The sequence below is a fragment of the Alternaria conjuncta genome, assembly GCF_024043145.1.
Source record: "Alternaria conjuncta strain BMP 0040 chromosome Unknown scaffold_1, whole genome shotgun sequence".
Taxonomy (NCBI): domain Eukaryota; kingdom Fungi; phylum Ascomycota; class Dothideomycetes; order Pleosporales; family Pleosporaceae; genus Alternaria; species Alternaria conjuncta.
The window spans coordinates 2,741,202-2,761,659 of NW_026250090.1; the positions used below are offsets into that span (position 1 = coordinate 2,741,202).

At 53.8% G+C, this 20,458-nt stretch overlaps 6 protein-coding genes across 6 annotated transcripts; 3 read left to right on the forward strand and 3 right to left on the reverse strand.

The window, feature by feature from the left end:
- Positions 1 to 294: 294 nt before the first annotated feature.
- On the forward strand, positions 295 to 994 carry J4E85_000954 (uncharacterized protein; the record flags this gene model as incomplete). Its single annotated transcript, XM_051465242.1, has 2 exons — positions 295 to 629; positions 685 to 994. The coding sequence occupies 2 exons, from the start codon at positions 295 to 297 to the stop codon at positions 992 to 994; spliced, it is 645 nt and encodes a 214-aa protein (XP_051331763.1).
- Positions 995 to 1,601: 607 nt separating this feature from the next.
- Positions 1,602 to 2,414, forward strand: J4E85_000955 (uncharacterized protein; the record flags this gene model as incomplete). The annotated part of the gene is made up of 3 exons (XM_051465243.1): positions 1,602 to 1,769; positions 1,820 to 2,152; positions 2,199 to 2,414. The coding sequence occupies 3 exons, from the start codon at positions 1,602 to 1,604 to the stop codon at positions 2,412 to 2,414; spliced, it is 717 nt and encodes a 238-aa protein (XP_051331764.1).
- Positions 2,415 to 2,859: 445 nt separating this feature from the next.
- On the reverse strand, positions 2,860 to 4,309 carry J4E85_000956 (uncharacterized protein; the record flags this gene model as incomplete). Its single annotated transcript, XM_051465244.1, has 4 exons — positions 2,860 to 3,623; positions 3,672 to 3,756; positions 3,806 to 3,921; positions 3,970 to 4,309. The coding sequence occupies 4 exons, from the start codon at positions 4,307 to 4,309 to the stop codon at positions 2,860 to 2,862; spliced, it is 1,305 nt and encodes a 434-aa protein (XP_051331765.1).
- Positions 4,310 to 10,302: 5,993 nt separating this feature from the next.
- J4E85_000957 (uncharacterized protein) lies at positions 10,303 to 13,924 on the reverse strand (the record flags this gene model as incomplete). Its single annotated transcript, XM_051465245.1, has 3 exons — positions 10,303 to 13,569; positions 13,616 to 13,700; positions 13,752 to 13,924. 3 exons carry the CDS (start codon positions 13,922 to 13,924, stop codon positions 10,303 to 10,305), a joined length of 3,525 nt encoding a protein of 1,174 aa, XP_051331766.1.
- A 1,767-nt stretch (positions 13,925 to 15,691) lies between these two features.
- J4E85_000958 (uncharacterized protein) lies at positions 15,692 to 16,603 on the forward strand (the record flags this gene model as incomplete). The annotated part of the gene is made up of 1 exon (XM_051465246.1): positions 15,692 to 16,603. One exon carries the CDS (start codon positions 15,692 to 15,694, stop codon positions 16,601 to 16,603), a length of 912 nt encoding a protein of 303 aa, XP_051331767.1.
- A 1,537-nt stretch (positions 16,604 to 18,140) lies between these two features.
- On the reverse strand, positions 18,141 to 19,916 carry J4E85_000959 (uncharacterized protein; the record flags this gene model as incomplete). Its single annotated transcript, XM_051465247.1, has 1 exon — positions 18,141 to 19,916. One exon carries the CDS (start codon positions 19,914 to 19,916, stop codon positions 18,141 to 18,143), a length of 1,776 nt encoding a protein of 591 aa, XP_051331768.1.
- Between the last annotated feature and the right edge of the window lie 542 nt (positions 19,917 to 20,458).

Consider the following 20,458-nt stretch of genomic DNA (forward strand, 5'->3'; position numbering starts at 1 on the left):
TCCTATAATTTACTCGGATACAATCAAAGTTCGATGATTCTTCAGTGTGACGTTGAGCGATAGCCGATAGTACATGCCTAAGGCACCTTCCGCTACGTAAGTCCGTGCACCCATGGTTTGGGAAGTCGCGACTTGAGCTTGTAGAAATCCTAGACACATCACCACCAACATCACCACACAAATTCCGCACGGTACCACGCGACATACTGAATAACTTGACGGTCGCCTAAATTTGAACAATCGAAGGGCACATACACGCGATCGCAAACGGCGTATTTGATCGAGTCGCCCATCATGAGCGGAAAAGCAGGCGCATACGGAACGTCTGGCGGCGGCGACACAGACTTCAGGAAAACATGGGATCGCGAAGAGATGGCCCAGCGGGCGAAGGATAGGGAGGCAAAAGATCGCGAAGAGGGCAAAGAGCGGTATGAGGCAAAGCTGGCGGGCAAGACGTACAGGCGGAGGGCGTCCACGCCTGATGATCTAAAGCAGACTGAGGCCAGATCAGAGCGCATAGACTGGAGCAAGATGATCGGAAAACAAACCCTCACATCAGCAGCAGCCGCTGTTGGCAAGAGGGGACGCGGTGCGGGCGCATACTGTCAAGCCTGCGATCTTACATTCAAGTACGTTTCTATTGTCGCAAACCTAAAACCTATGAACTATGCTAACAGCCATCAGGGACAACATCCAGTACGTCGAGCATCTGAATAGCAAGCAGCATTTGGTCGCAACGGGCCAGTCGGGCGAGGTCCACCGCGCGACAGTCCACGAAGTACGAGAACGCCTACGATATCTCAAGCGCAAACGAGACGAGGACAAGTTTATGGAGGTGACGGATCTGGATGCAAGATTGGCCATGACCAAGGAGCAGCTGGAGAAGGACGCCGAGGAGAAGAGGCGACTGCGCAATGAGAAGCGCAGGGCGAAGAAGAAGACAGACGCGACCGCTATGGAGTGGAAGGTCGAGGGCGATGGCATCATCCGCTGAACACCATGGGCTCTCGATCCTCATACTACACTTTGGCTCGGAGACCGATCAATGCGCATATGGGGATCTACTATAGCCCACGTCGGGCTGGTCTCTTGGAACGCTCAGGTTGCATCGTCTTCGGAGCTTGTAAGAAACCGCCTTGCCCAGCCCTGGCGAACTACATGCACCACTAGGCATAGTTGTCTTCCGCCGATCTTGCGGACCTTTCATGTTAAGATTCGGTCATCATGCAACGTTGGCTTCCGCCGAGCTTTCGCTCATCAGGCATCCAGCCTTTCATGACACGGAGGTCCGGGCCAAAAGGCTCGGGGGTTAGGCGCACGACTTCACGGACGGCATACCCCACATATCGGCATGCATCGCCCCTCCCAGCACGCCCGGCGTAATACATCAGCGTGCTGATTTCTAAGCCCAACACCGAGTTGCGATATTAACCATAGCAACATAAATAATCACCGTTTCTCCTCAAAGCACCTCTTAGTCCTGCATCAGTTAAGCTTCCAACTTGGCATTTCTAGTCGTATCTTCCGCATATTCTCCCCGCATTCTCAGCCGCATTGTCACCTAGCGCTGACATCATCTTCGACGTTCTACATCAATCGCTATGGCTCAAGTCAATGGAAATGCGCCCAAGATCACGCTTTACACTAATCATCGCTGTCCTTGGGCGCACCGAGCTCATGTGGTGCTGAAGGAATTGGGGCTTCCGTATGAGGAGGTCATTATCGATTTGGGTAAACCGAGGGAGCCGTGGTATCTTGAGATCAACCCTGTAATTTGATGCCTGCTTCCATATAGTTGAGTAGTACTAACACCCCCAAGCGCGGCCTCGTCCCCGCCATCAACTTCAATGGCGAAATCATCACAGAGTCCGGCGTCGTCGCAACGTTCCTGGCAGATGCGTACCCTTCACATGTTCTCCCCGCATCTGGCACCCCAGAAGCAGCTCTGACCCGGGCGAGAATCAGTTTCTTCGTCGATACCTGGTTTAGCAAGGCGGGGAGCTTCTTCTACAAGATCTTGATGTGCGACTCCAAGGATGAGCAAGCGAAGATGAGCCAGGAATTCGTGAACGTGGTAACCAAGGAGATCGAGCCGCTACTGAAGGACGCGAAACCATTCTTTGGAGGTAGCCAGAAGGTCACGTTGGCTGAGGTAAGTACATTGTCAGACGATTACGAGCGACGCTAACACATAGCAGGCTCTGACGGCACCTTTCATTATCCGCACATACGCCATGGCCAAGCATGAATTGCTTCCGAAATCCATCATCTCTGACCTCGATGCACTGCCCAACTTCTCCAAGTGGGCCGCTGAGGTCAACAAGCAGGAAAGTGTGACATACATCTGGGACGAAGAGGCGGTTATCGATGGGACAAGGAAGAGGATTGAGAGCCAGAAGGCAGCTTCCAAGTGAGCTTGCACGATAGTAATCCATAAGACACGGGATGACCATAGCAAGATTGTAATTACGCACAAAAGATGCAGCTATCTACCTATCTACACTTTTGAGTATGATGTTTGCCAGACCGCCTGATATTGCTCATGCAGGGATGCTTGCCTGATGCTATGTATTTTCTTTCTGGTGAAAAACAAATAGGGGAAAACAACGCCGAAGAGCGACACCGAAGCGCCAATAGCGCGCCTGAAAAGTCAAAAAGCCTAGCTGAATGCAAATCGCTTAACGAGTGCGCCTTGATATCTTTGAAATGAAGAAGCCAGGCTGGATGCAGGTTGCTTAACGAGTGTGCCGACGATGCGCGCTGGAAAAGCTACGAGACGTCATGAGCTGACGGAAAAGGAAAGCACCACCGGCGGTATTTTAGTCATCGATATCGCGAGGAAGGTGGGGAACACCGCTCCTAGAACCTCGAACCACAACGCGTCCGCTTCGTCGGTGGCATCGTCTTGTCTCCAGTGCAGAGCGACAACAACATCTCCGCCGCCCTGACATCATCGCCATTATGGTCGTCGTCGCCACCGGACACCTCTGAGCCGTGCGCGCTGTCCACCGTGGTGGCTGTACCGGGACGAGTGACGCGGTCGTCATAAGAGACTTTCGAATGTGTCCGCTTCGCTCGGAAGCCTTCAACGTGGTACTCGTATGGAGCCGACGTTGGCGTGAGTAAACCCGGAGGCGCCTGAAAGCTGATAGGCGAGCCCAAGAGGGAAGAGCCGATTGTGCGTGGCGACCATGGAGACTGCGAGCGGTTGATGGGCGTGAACTGAGTGCGAGGAGACACTTCAGGCGAGCAGAGATACTTGCCATGCCGACTAGTATCTGTCCCATACCCGCTCTCGATATCGGTCGGTCGCGCGCGCCGTTGCATGACCATCTTCTCTTTGCGCAAGGGCGGCTCGCAGTGCATCTTCGGTGTCTCGATCAGCGACGATGCGTCGGGCTTGGGAACAGCATACGCAGGACCAAGCTTTGCGAAACGAACTGTCTCTTGCGCGCAGAACTGCACAATGGTCGGGTCAATGAGGAATTTCGCAAAGCATGGGTCCTTCGGATGCAGACACTCGGAAGGAAAGTCGTTGCCGAATACCGGGGTGAGTGCCCATCGAATGTCGTAGCAGAATGTCGCTGCTATAGCTTTGGCTGCATGGTATGGCATCCAATAGCCTGCAAGAAGTCAGTACCCATCTCCGTATGACTGCTATTACAACTGACCTTGGCAGACTAGAGCCCCACCGGTGATACTGTAGCTGATCTCCTTCAGTCCAGGGTTCTCTCTCAACGCCTTGGCCGGTATCGTCTGCACCAGTCAGTTTGCTCTTCATCTATTGGGCTAGTCAGTAACCTACCTTTGAATACTTCAACGATTTGAAGAAAGGCGTCATGCGAACGAGACCGACATTGTAGTCCCAGACAACAGTGTACTCTTTCTCATCGTCTGGTCTCTTGTACGTGTACTGGAACACTAATCCCAAGTCAGCATCAAGCTAGCAGGAGGATGAAGAGAACCTACTTTCAAAAGCTTCTCGTCCAGTCTTTTCATGGAAGGCCTTCTTATCGCTGTTGTACGGGATGTGCCTTACACCTTTCCTGGATATCTCTCCCAAAGGATAGATTTGGAACCGGCGATGCTGGTGCAATAGTTCATGGTCTTCACCGGCCTCGTGTGGTGGGAAGTTGACGTTACCGACGGTTCTGTTGCCTTCTGAAAAGATTGGAGCGTCCTTCGGAATCTTTTGTCGTCTTGGCTCTGAGACCGCAGCCACTGGATATGGAGCTGGCGTCGGCGAGTTCGAACTGCGGTGGTCGTCGCGGCCACCGCAGATAGGGTTCAGCATTTGCGATATCTTCATCATAACGATAGCTCGCGAACCTTGCGGTTGATGAGACGAAGACTGTTGGTGCAGGTACTTTTCGAAAGGTACCGGTACTTGGCAGGAACGGTGGACTTGAAGACGCAAAGACCAGGTGGGAAAGCGAGACTAAGCTGCCGTGGAACGGAAAGATCGACTTGGAGTGGAGAGGGTTTGGGTGGCAGCGACGGGAAGAAGAGGCTGACGTCTTTTTCGTTTGCGAAATGCTCACGAGGACGAAATGAGCACCGTATACCTCCGGCCAGTACGGACGTGGATCGGAGGCTACCAGACGCTTGCGACAAATCTTCTTGCAATTAGCAGACGGCACCAGATACAACTGACTGTCATTGCGACGTACGTACTGAGTTCGACTGAAGAGGACCTGGGCGACGACGCGCTTGATGGGGTAGATGATGGCGAGGAGACGTGCGCTACACGTTGGTGATGACCCAATACGACAGCAGTGGCTCCGCCCAACAAACGGAATGATCCCGTGGCGATTGGATGGACCTCGTGTGGTATCCAACGGACACTTTGCTCGGCTATCGCAACAGTACCAGTCGACCAGTCACTTTGACAGCGAAGTCAGCAAGTGTCAAGAAGAGGCGATCGTGCAGATGCTGTCGACCAAGATGAGATGCAAGTCTTACCAAGAGTAGGGAAACGAACCAGGTTATCCTCTCGGGAGAGCTTTCGGCTAATGTCACTAAGGAGGACGGTATCCTGGGGCAAGGTACTTGTGCTGTACACGGCTTCTTAACGGGTCAACTCATGCCTTCACTTCGGCCCGCTAGTTGCTCAGTCCTGGCGACGCACTTCGCCAAAGCTTGTCCAAGCGCCTTGCAGACTACGTCCGGTGTGTAAGTGGACCAGCGTCCACACTACATGGCTTGTCAGGTTACGACGTGGTGGATCCATTCATTGGACCAAACGGCCGTTGCCGAAAGCAAGTGCTGGGATCTGAACAATGCGATAGTGAAAGAGGGATCGAGGGGATAGCGTCGTACGGCATCAAACACAACATCCGCCCTGAACCCTGCATCTGCACCAGGACATACATGAGTTCCTTTGTCGAGAGGACATATGCGCCGACCAAAACATTTCCAATGAGCTCGCGGACGTGCGAGCTGGCAGCGCTGAGCAGCTCAGCAACTCTTCAGCCACCGGCGGTATCAGCGGAGGACGTGGCATTTTGTGCTTCCTGATTGGCACCTATACATATCTCCAGACGGAACATGGCTTGTGGGAGGCTAGTCCATCGCTACGTCCATACCAGCGGTATCCGCTGCTGAAGGTACCTGGCGATTGTACCACCACGCCGCATGTACCTGGTCAGTCCGTACGAGTGGCATGCTCAGACTGGAATTGTTCCTGTGCAATCCTTCTGAGAACACCAGATTATTCTGGCATACTCCCTGTCGGCCTGGCATGAAAGAACCGGATCGGTGCAATGTTTACCTGCAGCGTCCCGTGGAAGTACGGCGCACGTCCCTCCTACCTTTCGTTGCAAACGTGGCCCAATTCCTCACGTATCTCGGATATCTGCACAATTGCAACTCCGTTGGAACCTGTCATTGGTGCACACACTGTCGGTGTGTGTTCAGCCTTGCTCCCGTTGGCGATACTCGAGATACGGTATACAGCATAGACACTGCTGGCTTGTCTCTGCAACAACAATCTGTCTACCGTCAAACATTGCAGGCTGAATGCAATTTCTGGATCAGACATATCTTTCTCTTCGTAGTGAGACATGGCGCGCTCTAATGCAAGCCCTTTCACCTGCCTGCGACGCGAAGTCATTCACAGTGGACTCTCGACGGGCCCTTGCCTCACCGGACCTTTTCAAACAAGTCGCGTTGTCACGTTCGCTTTGACATACGGTCAGATTGATTGCAGGCCTGCTCACGAAGAAAGGCGGTGTTCATGTCTCAGTACAGACCGCTCAAAGAAGACGAAAGCCAGGTTGCTGCACCAGCTGTCGCGACCCGTGACCACGGCTTGATGAGAGTCGTCTCCAGGGCTCTTGTGTATTTTTTCGTTTTATTTCCTGACGAATTGGTGCCGTTCTGCAGAGCAGCTTGGATACTTACAGCCTTACCCGCTGTCACTGTGCGTGGCCGGCGGTGGGAGATTCGAACAACTCACACTGCCTTCCGGTCAAAGAAGAGTGACTTCGTAAGATCCTAAGCGGACTCGCTCGAGCTCATTGCGCTGATTGGGCCAAGGATCAAAGCATTATGAGGATGATGGTCATTCGCATGGCGCTCAGATGGGGAGGAGATGGGCGCTTGCTATCGATCATTGTGCATGTGCCCAGACTCTTTCCGCTTCCGCTGGTTACACAGAAGCCGTCACAGTGGGATGACAGTCGGCTCGAATTACCTCGATCAGCAAGGTCTGTTCAGGGTGAAACTGCGGTGCGGCGAGCCCAAGTTGGAATTGAGCGGCGAACATCAGCAGGTACAGAGCCATGACCAGCGACCTCTTTGAGTTCGCACCCAATTCCGAGTCCAAAGCTATGGCCCGCATCGAGCAAGGCAAAACAATTTTGTGGCGAAGCCATGTCTTGGTGTGATAGCTGTGTCTATTGGACATGACGCAGGTGAATAAACATCTCAACCCGGCCACACGCCATGCTGAGCGCGCGCTGTGGTGTCGTCGCAGGACCAGCGTCTAAGAGAACTGGTTGTACGACAACGCTGTCAACATGCTCGTACCTCTGATGAGCCGTTTTACCGTACGCATCGGCGCCGTTGGTCGTCCTCCCAAAGTTGACCAGGGTCTGCCATGAGTAATGAAAGACTAGAGGAATCATGCACTCCATCGCCTCAAGCTGTTCACCGCATCAGCAAGCACCAGATGCACGAGACAGACTACGAACAGCATCGAGGGGACAAGTCCAAGAACCCATGCGCAAGTCGAGCGTATCCAGCGATGCGTCTATTCAGCACGACATGTAGTCTCGTAACACAGCTACTTTTTAGGTGGAAATATCGGATGTGGTGCCTCTTTGGGTAAAACCAGAAAGTAAAATGCGCGACAACGTGTCGATAGAGGATGTACTGAACTAGTCGTGCCTCACGTACTCAGGCGACGCGTACATCCTCAACGCATTTGTTCCATTATCTCTCAACGGCCTTCTCATGCAAAGCATGTGTCAAATCGCGACACGACTATCATAAATTCATCCACTATACGAAAAACTCTCTTGGTTTTCTTGGTGTCGATCAAGATTATGAGGCACTGGCTCACCCCAGTATTCTTGCTTTCACCGATGTTGTCTTCACGATCGTTCCACAAACGTCACGGCATGCACAAGAGAAAAGCCCGTAGCCCTTCAAGGCTATCTCAAATATCACAGCCTGAACGGTACTCCGCCCCCTCTGGCGCATCGAATAGTACCACCAAGCTGTCAGAATTGCCTTTCCTCGTGCCCGACGGGTGCCGCGTTGGGACGTGTCTCACACAACCTGACGAGGCGGAAACAAGAGTGCAGTCGGTCCGCTGCCCCACCAAACCACTCTTGCACGACGGACTCCTTAATTGCCATCTTGTTAGGCTTTCCATAACGCAACCTCACGATCGCGCCTGGTAGTGCCTTTTCGCTTAAACAAGAAGGATGCAAGGATGATCCTCGCATTGTGTCTATGAGAAAGCACGACTTCCGGTTAAAATCTCAAGAACGACTGTCAAGGAGCGTTACAGGTGACGAATTGCGGGCACACAGCGTCTTGCGAAAGGACGTTTGGTGCACATAATAGTCGAGGGAGCACGCTCTGTACCCCGGAGAAGGTTCTGACTGACAGCTGCGGTGATGCAATCAAGCTTTGTGGCGCTTTCCACACGGTAGGACGACTTACGACGACACTCGAGCAGCAGATGCACGTTCAGTGAAAGCAGCAAAAGCATGCGCGCATCACCACACCGATACTCGCTTTACTAGCTGCACACCGGTGTATTGGTTCTTGAGAACGCAATTCGATGCTCTCAGTGCGACAAGAGGAGCCTCACCCTGCCCCTCTCGGTGTGCAACAATTGAGATAGGTATCCGATATCGATACCGCTGCCTATCTACTAGGTCCATCTCTCACGCAATATTACCCATGTCCGCTAGATGCCTCCGCGATCTCCATCTATGGTGCTAACATAGTGCCCGAGGCGTAGTCCACTCCATTGACCTGGAAACCCAGACGGATCGCACGAACCGATGCCCGTTTCTAGTCGCCGCGACCAAGCGAGATCATTCACTCTATTGGATCCATCGACGCCGAACCATTCAAAAAGGACGGCGAACAACTACAGGGAGCTTGCATGCACATAGTCCTTGGCAATCTACTCAGACAGACCCCAAACACCTGCTCCGGGTCAGATGCGCAAATGAGGACAAGTATCACGGCACCGGCTAGCTTGGGCGCTTCAGGTACCACGGCGTACGATTTGACATGTTCCTGACAGCGCTGACAGGTGTCACGGTGCGAGTCTTTATGCGCGAGCATGGTTGAACAGTCGCTACGGAAGGTGAGCCGATTAGGGCAGGCATGCCTCACTCTTTGGGCTTTCTTCGCGACCCGTTCCCTTCTTACTTTTCCTTCCTGCGGCAAGGTACCTCGTCTTTCTCCCCCTTACGAACGCGCGTCACATGTTCTTCTTCTTCACATGACCTCACGTGTTTGTCATTGTCTTTTCCATCTCTTTAGGCGGTGGCCACCACACCAGCCAGCACATCGGGTCACACACACGCAAAGGTACCGTAGGGGAAATGTACGCTGCAACTCCTCGGAGTAGGGCGGCCTCTTCCATTCAATTGCCGCACACGGTGAAGACGCCATCGAGCTATGGTCTAGTTCATGTAAGTACCCTCTCCCTCCTCCGCTCCGCTCCCGTGCGGAGGCCCGCACTGATAGACGATCCTATCGGTGTGAAAAGGAAGAGACTGTGACACGTTTATATACCCTCCACCAACGTGGCCGCCACCATGCAACCAGCCGGGCAACTCAAGATACGTGCCGAAGACGCCGACGGACGCTTTTTGTTAGTTCACCGATAAGCGTCATGATACATTTATGGACAGCCTGTCATTTGGCTTGACGCTCCGTCTTCTTCCAAGCTATACTGCCGGCCGAAGTAGTTGACAAAACCCCGCTCCCGGTCGTGGAGGTAATATCCGTCTGCGTTCCAAGTATTGGGAGGACGTCACGGCTGTCAGGAACCGCACGTTTGGTACATGCTCCCGCTATGGAGTAAGCCTGTATATCACATTTCCATTACCGTATTGATGCAGTCGGCCTATTTTGTCCTCTGCCTTCCGCTGTCACTTCCTCTTTTGATAGCAGGGCCTGGAACGCTCTTTGAAGGCATTGTACCGGCGCTTAGAGTGAACTTTTGACTGGCTCGTACGGAATGTTGAACTTGCTTTCGATTGTAGGAAGAGGTATTTGTCTTGCGGGGACGGGACGAGTCAGGCGGACCATAGCAAACACTGTGACTGACTCTTACAGCGGTTGTACAGTCTCCAGTCAGTTCATAGGCTCTTGAATGGATGCGCTGATGGTACGCATATCATGAGGCCACAGCACGTTCACAGACGTTGCTCATATCGTCAAACACACAGTCTGAACAGCTCAGTTGAACATGACAATAGTCTCATCATTGACCACGACTACACAAAAGATTATCTCAGAAGAAAGTAAGCAAGAACAAAAAAACGCCCATTCAAAACACCAAGCAATCATAGCCAGCCACTCAATCGGGGCCGATGCTCGTCCATCCCATCCTACAAAACACCTTATAAAAACAATGACGAAAACCCTTTAGAAGCACGCTCACTCTGCTCCTTCATGCGCTTCGTGCGGTCGTGATGCTGCTGCGCCCGATATAATATATACACAATACACAAAGTTTTACGCCTCAACATGCTCGTTATGGATGGAGCATGCACATACAATGGATGAAGAATGTAATGACACCCCACATATGCCGTCGTGATAGTCTCAACGGGATGAGCCAGATTGCTTAGGAAGAGGCGAGGGGTTGTACGTCCACCCGCCATCGCGAACGAGGCGTTCTCTTGCCTCGCGCTCCTTGCGCTTCTCTTCAGCTGTGACTTCGTCGTTGGCCCAGTAGGCGCTGCTGGTGCGCTCGCGGAAACGCTTGTGGCGCTCTTTGTTGGGGAAGACCTTTTCCATCTCCAGCGGTGCAATGGGGCCGAAGATGTGTTCGGGATCCATGAGCTGTTGGTTGCTGAGCATCTCGCGGAGGTTCGGGGTGTTAACCCAGCTAGGCTGCTCGAACTCGTTCTCAGAGTCTTCGTCTTCCGAGTCGGTCATGATCTCAGGCAGCTTGATGTCATCTCCGTTGGGGTACTGTATCGTGGGTGCCTGGGATTGGGGTTGGTATGCGGACTCCGCGAACGGAATCTTGCCCTTCGCAAACTGAGCATGCGCTGGTGTAGTTGGGTTGAGATTCTTCGCCTGTTGCGAAGGTCGTTTGGCTGGGCGATGCAGGGTCTCATCGCTTTCGCCTGGGAACTGTCGCTTGGGAGGAGGTTTTGCAGGGTTAACAGGAGGAATGTTGATGCGGTTCGCATCCTGAACCGTCTGCAGGCGAGATATAGGTCGGGCAGCTCCAAGATCAGCGCGCGGTGGTTGAGAGGTTGAAGCCTTGGGCTTTTCAACAACAGATTGCGGGCGGGCGGCTTGGGGCGCGGGAGGCTTAGAGATCGGCCTTGCAGACTTGGTTCCGGGTGCAGACTTGGTAGACAAAGCTGAAGCTGGGCGGTTCGCTGCGGCTGTAGGAGGCCTTGATGAAGGTCCTACAGATTTGCCCAAGTTCTGAGGAGCCGATGGGAGAGGTTTGCTAGATGACGGAGCCGGACGAGCAGCAGGGGGAGGTGCCTGTCCGTACTGGCTGCTCTTCAGGTTGACCATAATCTTCTGGGGTGCCTTTGCCTTTGTGATAGCGTCCTTGCTTGATGGTTTGGCAAGTTTCCTAGGCTCCCGAAGAGGTGCCTTCGTTGTCTTAGTGGTAGGCAACAGGCTCTTGGGAGGTGGAGGGGGTGGCATTTCGTCGCCAGAGTCCACGTCTTGCTCCCTGGAGGAAGCAGTGTTCGATCGAGGGATACCAGGTCGAGACACGGGTTGTTGCGGTGCCGCCTGCGCTGGTGTCTTACTCGCAGCTGATGCAGTGGGTTGCCTAAGACTTGATTGCGACGACATAGCGGTCGGTGTCTTTGCGCCCATGGCTCTGGCCTTCTGGGCATGTGCAGCGGCCTTGCTTTGTTCCTTCTCGCGCATCTGCCTGAGCTTGTCCTCAGCACGCTGTTGTTGCTTGGTCTCTCTCATTTCCTTCTCTCTCGCATCCTTCTCCTTCTGCTTCTCGCGTTCAGTGGAGCTGCGAGTCCGTCGACCGTCTCCCTTGAGTGGGCTACCGGGCATGGTAGCACTCTTACCGGACTTGATGGAGTCCTTGGAAGGTGAGCGCATATGAGTGAAGATAGTGGCCGGTCTCTCTGCGCGCTTGGGGCTGCTTAGGGCATCTTCTGATGGATCTGAAGAGGGGAACTTGGGCCTAGCAGGGCTCTCCTTGAGTGCATCCATCTTCACCTGAGCGCTGGTAGCACTCGATCCGATGAGCTTCTCTTTGGCTGCGCGGAATGCTGAATACAGTTTAGATTTCGAAGCACTGAGGGGGCCATCCATGTATTTCTTACTAGTCGGAGAGCCAACCGGCGTGGTTGATTCAGCAACTGCTGTGAGATCCGGATTTGAGACTGAAGTGAGCTTCGGCGGCACATGCCTAGCTGGAGAGACCTGGACGTCAGCAGTATGGCTCTTGTTAAAAGCAGGCCTGGCGACCTTGGGTGCAACTGCTGCTGTCCGAACCGGCGAGATCCAGTCGTCATCGTCATCGTCCTCTTGTGCGGGTTCGGGTGCTGGGAGACTCGGGTATGCTGGCTGTGAAGTCTGAACAGGTGCCACTTCTTCCTTTGCTTGTGTGGGTTCCTGAGGCTGCGACTGCGCAGATGTGATGTTCTGGCTAATGCGCTTCGGCGCTTCGTTCTGCTGCTTGAGCATGTTGATTCGCTCGAATAGACGCTGGGTCGAGGTCTTGTTGTGAACCTTCGTTGTCTCCGATTCCTCTCGCTGAAGCTCCGGGCGTTCCATATCCACATCCGAGTCATCGGCGTGTTGTATTTCCGCAGGATGCGCGAGCTGCGAGCCTCCCAGACTCTTTCCTCCTGTGAATCTGCCCATCTGGCTGTTGCGGGCTTTGCTCTGGTCGATGTGACTAATGCGCGATACTCGGTTGCCCATGCTCTTCTTCGGGAGCAATGGCTCGCGTGCGGGAAGGGAGGCAAAGGTAAGACTGCTTTTCCTAACGAGCGGCTTTACAGGGCTGGAGTTGTCTGAAGGGGAGCGCACATCATCGTCCATGTCCATTTGATCATCGACATCATGATGGATGAGGGTATCGTTGTGCTCAACTTCTGGGGACGCAGGCGGCGGGCCTGAGGGCGTAGTCGAGTGGTCGGGCGCGTAGATGTTCTTTGGCTCAGGCGCCAGGGCGCGGTTGTTCGCGGTGTCAAGCGCGTCGTGGGTCTCGGCGGAGATGCTGTACTGTTCGGAAACTACGCGTGGTGGCTCTGGGAAGTCCTCCATATCCTCCATGCTGTGATCCTCCGCGTCAGAAAGGTCATGGTGAATCATTGTACCATCGGCATCAGATCGCGAGCGGTCGGCCTTGTATTCGTCGTCCACTTCCATCGCATCGGCATCCGCGTCCTTGGCGCGCGAAGCTTCGCGCGAGGCATTCTTGCTCGCGAAAGCCTCATTCGCTGAAACGAAAGAATCGCCAGTGTCGCGGTCTTCTTCCTTATCGTGTATCGATTGACGGAAGGATTGAGTGGGCTGTGTGGGTTGTGTTGAGAAGCTTTGTGGCGGTGAGAAGACCTCGCTGGCTTCTGAAGTCATTACTGTCTCTTGCGAGGACTGGACAGGGTTCCATGCTGGTGCAAGAGGCTGTGCTGGGCGCTTATCGAATACGTTCGCTTGGAAGCTAGTGTCAACGTTCTCCTTGCCGGCGCTTTCGGGCTTAGTAAACAGCTGTCGCGCGATGGGCGTACGGGCGACGGTAGGCGATTGGCGAACCGTGTTCTCTGCGTCTTCGGCGATCTGGAATCTAGCCTTGACGTTTCGTAGACTCTCTTCGGCGGCGCTTGTGCGTTTCTGCGCGTTCGCAGACTTGATGCTGGCAAGAGGCTGGCTGATGTTAGTATGGGATGGAAGGCGACGCGCAAACTCTTACCTGGCGATCGACCGCCTTCTTTCGCGCGGTGCGAGGCGTCTTGCCGCGTAATTTGCCGGGCGTCTTGAAGACATCGAGGTTGTGTCTACCGGAGAGTCAGTCTGGCGCGTGTTGACGCAAGGTAGACGCGACATACGGTCTGTCGCTGGCCAAAATGTCGAACATGTGCTCGTTGAGCCATTCCAGCTCGTTGCGCACAGAGAAGCCAAAATCCTCCAATTCTTGGGATACAAGCGTGTTGGATTGATGGCGCTCCTCGAGGATCCATCCAGCGGACCCTACAGTGGGTGCCTTTGTACGGGCAGCCATGGCGAATGTGCGAGAGGTAGAAGTAAGTGCGGGTGGTTGGGCGCGTCGCGGTGCTGGCAGTCGCGTTCCGGGTAAAGGTCAGGTGTTGTCTAGGTTAGCTGAGCATGTCGTCTCGAAGCAATTCAGTCGTGTATATCAACGCCAAAGGCAAAAGGGCAGTCCGGGGGCGTCGTCGTCGGGGCGTTGGGGTGTTGGACCTTGAATGTTGTGACGCGGGACGAATCCAAACAATCGAGTGGGCCGCCCATCGCGCTGGCCATAGCGTTGCCAAGCCCGCCTCTCCCTTTTGGGACGACACCTGCATCATCGCTCACCATGGTGCACTGCGTTGCATCCTCTCTGACTATTAGCGTTGCTATCATTACTCGAGATATCGCATGTTTAAGCCCTCTCTCACTTGTGTCGGTGGTGGTGGCTAAGTATAGTACGCGGCAAAGGCCCGCCAAACGATCGCTGTAGCCGTTGAACACTGACCACCTGGCTGTCTTTGTCGCTACCTCTTCGCTTCGGCCTATCGATTAGCTACCTTCACTCCTTGTACTCATCGCGTCCTTCGGTATTCGCGCTCGGGGATGGAAGTGAGCTATCCAGCCACATACTTGGGAGTGCCTTCGCTGCATGGAATGCGCCCAAGTAGACCTCAAGAGCGCGTTTACTCCTGTGTGCAACTAACCTTCAATGTATGCAATCAAAGAGCTCCCCTGGAGCGTTGAGGTCCTGTAGTCATGCGTACGTATACAAGGCCCAATTGAAATGAGGAGAACGATGATTGGCATGGGGTTGGAAGGTACCAGTGGCTCCTCGCCCCTCTGAACCAAAATATGACACAAAATGCTGACCTTGAGCCAAACCCCTACGGTGCACCGCTTGTCAACCGCGCTGGTCCGTGGTTTTCTGCTGCCTCCCACACCTTTCTCGGCTACATTGTCGCACATATCCTTTGCTTGGTTGCTCTGGTCGTATTTCACTTCAAAAAAGCTTTTACTTGAAAGCAGCACTTCCGCCATCAGAGTTCCACTTCTGTCACTCCCACACATCCACGCCACTCACGACCTCTCATCTACCTCTAAAAACATGTCTCCTTCAAGAGACCCCAGAATTCCGGCGGACGACAATCCTTATAACAATCCTTCTCTTCTTGGGCGCATGCAGGAAACTACATGGGGCTGCGAAAGTCCGACAGAAGACAGTCTTCCCAATAATCCTCCCAGGCGCAGGCGGGAAATGCTCAACTGTGATGACCCTCCCAGCTACTCGTCGCTCACCATACGACGCTCCCATGACCCAGAGCACCCTTGGAATAGACCTCCGTCAACATATCGACCTCTCGTGCGTGCTTCCTCCACAGTTGGACCCTCTCCTGTCTCCCACCGCCAACCGATACGACAACAGAGCGAGCATGAGCTTCGCAACGCAGTGCAATCTTCTCCCGAATCGCGACTAGGTTCATTCATGACATCACCGCCAGTCCTGCCATCACTGCCATCACTGTCACCACTGCCATCGCAGGCACCGCTATCACCAGGGTCATCATGGTTAACAAAACAGCCACCACGATCATTACGGTCAGCACGGCCTGCATCAACCACAAAACCACCAGGGGCCGTATCCACGCCCGACCAGCCTCCTTTGTTCTCAACATCCCATGCTCGGGTGGGCATGACTGTCAACCAAGACGGCACTTCAGACGAAGCAAAGTTCCCCGGGCTCACACGGCCCTGGCCATGGGGCTATACCTCTTCAAATACTACCGATACCTCCGCGAAAATGATCGCGCCCATCAATCAGGAGACGGGAGAGGTTCATGGATCTCATTTCGCCAAGCTTGCTCCCGCAAATGTCGATTTCAGCACTCCTTCTTCCGCCGCCAAAGATACATCAAGGACTACGTTGCCAATTCGAAGTCTTGGTGACCGAGATAAGCCGCCAGTCTTCGGAGAGCCTACACCTCTCAAGTCTAGAGTTCTCAAGCCTACAGTTTACGAGCCTCCAGTTTACCAGCCTAATGTCTACACTTCACCCAAATCGGCCTCGGATGCCGGGATGAAGGCCCCAGGAAAAACCATATCTCGGGCTTCTGGCTACGAATCAACACAAGTAGACAGCTCACCAGGCCTCAGAGCACGCCTGGCAACTATCCGTGATCTTCGCAAGCGAAGATACACCGACGCAGATATCGAAAAAATGGTCGCGGATATGGGCAATGTCGGACTCTCCTTCCCCGAGCTTTTGGAGATGCTCAGGAATGGACCACAGACGGACACCTCTACTAGGAAAGCGGAGCGCGCTCAGAGCAAGGTTGGTGCGCGACCGACAGCTAGCACAACCCCCACAACACCTGCCAAACGTGATGTGCCGACATACTCCCTCAACCCCTCTGATGTGGAAAGTAGGAGGACTCAGTTGCCCGTCAGGAGCCAGACAACCACAAAAACTATCAAATCGCGTTTCGCAGTCGAGAACCTCGCTTCGGTGCAAACGCATCCCGCTGCCCGTGCCGAGCTGGACAGGGTGTTGGCTATAGATAAGTCCAAGGCCTCCGAAGAGAAGGTTCCCGAGGAAGAGTTCGAGACACTGAACTTGGACTCGGATGAAGAGGAATGGGACAAGATCGACGCGGACGATGAGTGGGAGGTTGTCGATGATCCGAGAGCAGAAGTGGAGAAGAATGCGGTTTAGATGCGTGTAGCTGGCTCCTTGGGTATATCTTTTTCTCGGCTTACGTTGTAGCCTTAGATTAGCCTGAGGTGAATCTTGAACTTCAAGCTCTCATCACTCGAAAGGAACTTTGTGGTACGGTGAAGTAGGCGGTAGGCCAAAGCAATGAAAGCCAGGGCACGAGCCATTCGACTAGACTTCTCCATGCAGCTACACATTCCATCGCCCATTTTCATCCACTAGTGAACACTTCTCAACGTAAAATAACATCTATAACAATCCCCCACCGCAACCACAGCACTCAACCACCGAAGCTACAAACATGTCTTCTCCTCCCCCTCCCCAAGGAGCTGAAAGCCATCCAACCACCCGCCCCTACTGGATCCATCGGGAGAGAATCTCACCACTTGATCTCTATCCAGGAGGCAGGCGCGACCGCTTCGGAGGAATAGACCCAAGCCAACCATACCGTCCGTCTTCTCCCATACAACGACCAGCCAGCCCTCTAGCCCAACCAGAATCCGCTGCGCTACCAGAAGACTATCACTCCCCATCACTAACTGAAATCTTCCCCCCTTCCGTCACCGCAACACTCCTCGACCCTACCCCTTTACCAAGAACCAATCCAGGCCAGCGTAGGCGCGTTGTACCTACTACACTATTCAAGACCTCCACAACCTCCACAACCACCCTACCCACCTTCCTCGCCAGCAATCTCCTCCCGCTCCTGCCCTCGCACCCCCTCTACCCCACCCCAGGCACGATATGTGGGATCTGTCAAGACCCGTTCCACGCTGCTCACGCACCCGTTCTCATCACCAACACACCGCGTTGCGTTGACCACATCTTCGGCTACCAATGTTTGCGCAAGTCGCTCGCATCAGGAATGCCGAATAGCAATAAATGTCCACTGTGTCGGACAAAGTGGTTTGAGATGAAGAGAGAAGGGTTGGAGGATTTGGCGGAGGTTTGGCGGGGTGTAGAGAGGGAAGAAGAGAGGAGTATTAGGGAGGGGGAGGAAGAGGAAGTCCGAGTTAAGAGGAGGATGACGAGAGAGGAGATAGAGGCTGCGAATGCGTGGCTGGGTGATGTTGAGCCTGATGATGTTGATATGACACTAATGGACATGGTAATGCTAGTCGCCTGGCGGTACCTTTGCGACATCTCTGTCGGGCTTCTCAAGCTGTTCAAGGCAGCTTGTGTCATCATTTGCGTTCTTGAGGTTTGGGCATCAAGGGAGGCGTTCCCGTTCTGGCGTAGGTTGGAAGAGGCGTTTTTCAATATTGATCAGTAGTAAGATGCTTGTGAGAGGGGAAGCGAGGTAACCGAACTGTAGAGCTCATCACAGGGAAGATACGAGAAGACGAGTTCGTACTAGTATGCCATTATCGTTACACGTAACTGTAACATGCGCGCGTTAAAAATTCCATACAAAGACAGCCCATTCACCCATCCACCTGAACGCCGTGCGAGAAACAAATTATGCAATAGTGACGCTGCTTCCACCGTACTGTAAAGGGACTTTTCTGTACTCTTCCAATCACCCCTCTTTCTTCTCTTAGGTCTCAGACCACCTAGCGAGTGTGATACTGGTAGTGTAAACCATGGCAACGACACCGATAACCATCATGGAGATGTCACCGAACTTCTCCCAAGGACGGTTGGCGACACCCTTGTAGTGCAGGTAAGCAGGGTAGATGTACACCAGAGGTACACAGGCAAAGCTTCCAATAAGCGCGACGAACTTGTCGAGGTCGCTAGCTCCAAGGATAGCGATGGCACCGCAAAGAATGACGAGACACGTCCTGAAGGCGTTCTTCTTCCACTTGGTCATGTTGCTCTGCTTGCCGGATGCGCGACCAAAGATCTTGAGCTCAATGTTACGCATAGCGGGGAAGAGTTGCACTGGTGTACCGACGAGGACGGCCATGGAATAGAGGAACTGGACGGCGTTCACGAGCTTGCTGGTCTGGGGGAAGTTGGTGATGACCTCGACGGAGACGTTCTCGCCGAAGGTTCCGTAGCAGAGCACACCGACAGACGTGAAAATGACGGTGATGATGAGCATGACGATGTAGAGGAGCTTGCTGAAGTGCTCGGGCTCCTTCATGCTGGACTGGATGGGAAGGATCAGGCCAATGCCCTCAAAGGTGAAGATGGCAGACCCGATGGTCAACGTGAAGTCGCGAGGGTTGAATAGTTCGATAGATGGGTTGAAACCGCCCATCTTGGTGATCGATGAGATATCGTACCAGTAGATGTACGTCAGGCCGATGAGGATAAAGACATCGGCGAGAAGGGCGGCAGGTCCGAGCTTGGAGATATTTCGGATGAAAGACATGGGTATCAGAACAGCGATCTGGATGCCGATGAGCGCATTGGTCGAGAGGGGCTCCTCGGCGTGAGTGACAGCATCCAGGAACGATCGAAGGTTGTCCGCGGTGAAAATGAGACCAGCGCATACGAAGCCGATTTGCGAAAGCGTGATGGAGACCAGGATGAGGGCACGGAATCTCGGTCCCACAACGATAGAACCCAGGTCACCGTAACCACCACCACCATATCTCTTTCTTGTCGCCAGCAGCAACTCGAAACACAGCGCTGTAATAGCAGATACCATGATCATGGTAATCGACGAAAACAGCATTCCGCCGTTCTTGAAGGCCTTGGGCAAGAACATGATTCCGGTACCGATGAACGCCTTTAGGAGGGTAAAGAAGGTCTTGACTTGATCCGCATCACCCTGAGCTCTCAGTCTCTTCGAGCTCTGTCGGCGTCCGAGAAGTGGTCTCCGCTCGCCTTGTCCCTGATCTTCCTCTTCAACGGCAGATTCCGCATCCGACGAATCTTCATCAAGATCTTCACCAGCGAATTGGCCATACAGTTCAAGGAACGAGATGAAGTTTCGCGTAACGGGCTCCGAGATGTAGCTGACACGCTTGCTTTGCCGTTGTAAGTATTGGCGTCTCAGGCCGCCGGGCGCGAGCTGGTCGCGAACGGGTAGCTCGTCATGGTCAACGTCTGAAATTGACGGAGCAGGGTTGCGGCCAAAGTGAACTGCATCAGAAAAGGTTGCTGCTCGTTGGTGCAACTTCTGCCGTCTGTTCTGTGCCGCAATCTTGTACAGGTCGCGGTGGATGTCGCCACCCTGTAACCGCAACGATGATTCCGGCAGCTGGCGGTCGCCCGAGTTGGAGGCGGTATCTGCGCCCTCTTCTGCCGCTGGCGTCGCTGGGTCAAACTCTGAGAAGTCGAAGCTTGGGTCTAGATGCTGCTCTAGGACCCTGGCTTCCTTGGGGTTGGCACCCGCCGTGGTCTGCGGTGTATCGGTCATCGCGGCGACAGCTTCAATGAATGTTCAAACACCACAGTAGATGACTGGAAAATATCGACGGAGCTACGCGACTTGGGCGTCTGGTAGCTTGGGCGTGGCGGTGAGGTCCAAATGATGAAACAACAGCCAATCAGGGTTTGCAAAGCTCAAATGGTCCGTGTGCCTGACATCACCGTGTTGTGAGGTTTGGCGTTTGCAGTTTGTCGTGACAGAGTAGGAGAATGTGCGAGAAAGCAACAGCGAAGGTTAGCACAGGGGAGGAAAGCTACTTGAAGCAAAACAAGGGACGAGAATCTTCGAAGACGAGACCGCGACGGACCTGGGAAAACATGACGATCTCACTGGCGCCTTGGCACCGAGGCACCTGGGCACGTGTTGCGGAGGTTGGCCATCCCTGCGTCAGCCACGCCATCATTGGCGCAACAACCGACCGCGGCCGCATCCTAGGAGCTCAGTCCCAAGATAGCCGTTAATCAATACACATTGCCGGCAAAGCAGAAGAGCCCTTTGATCCGCACTTGACACGTTTCGTCACTGTCGAC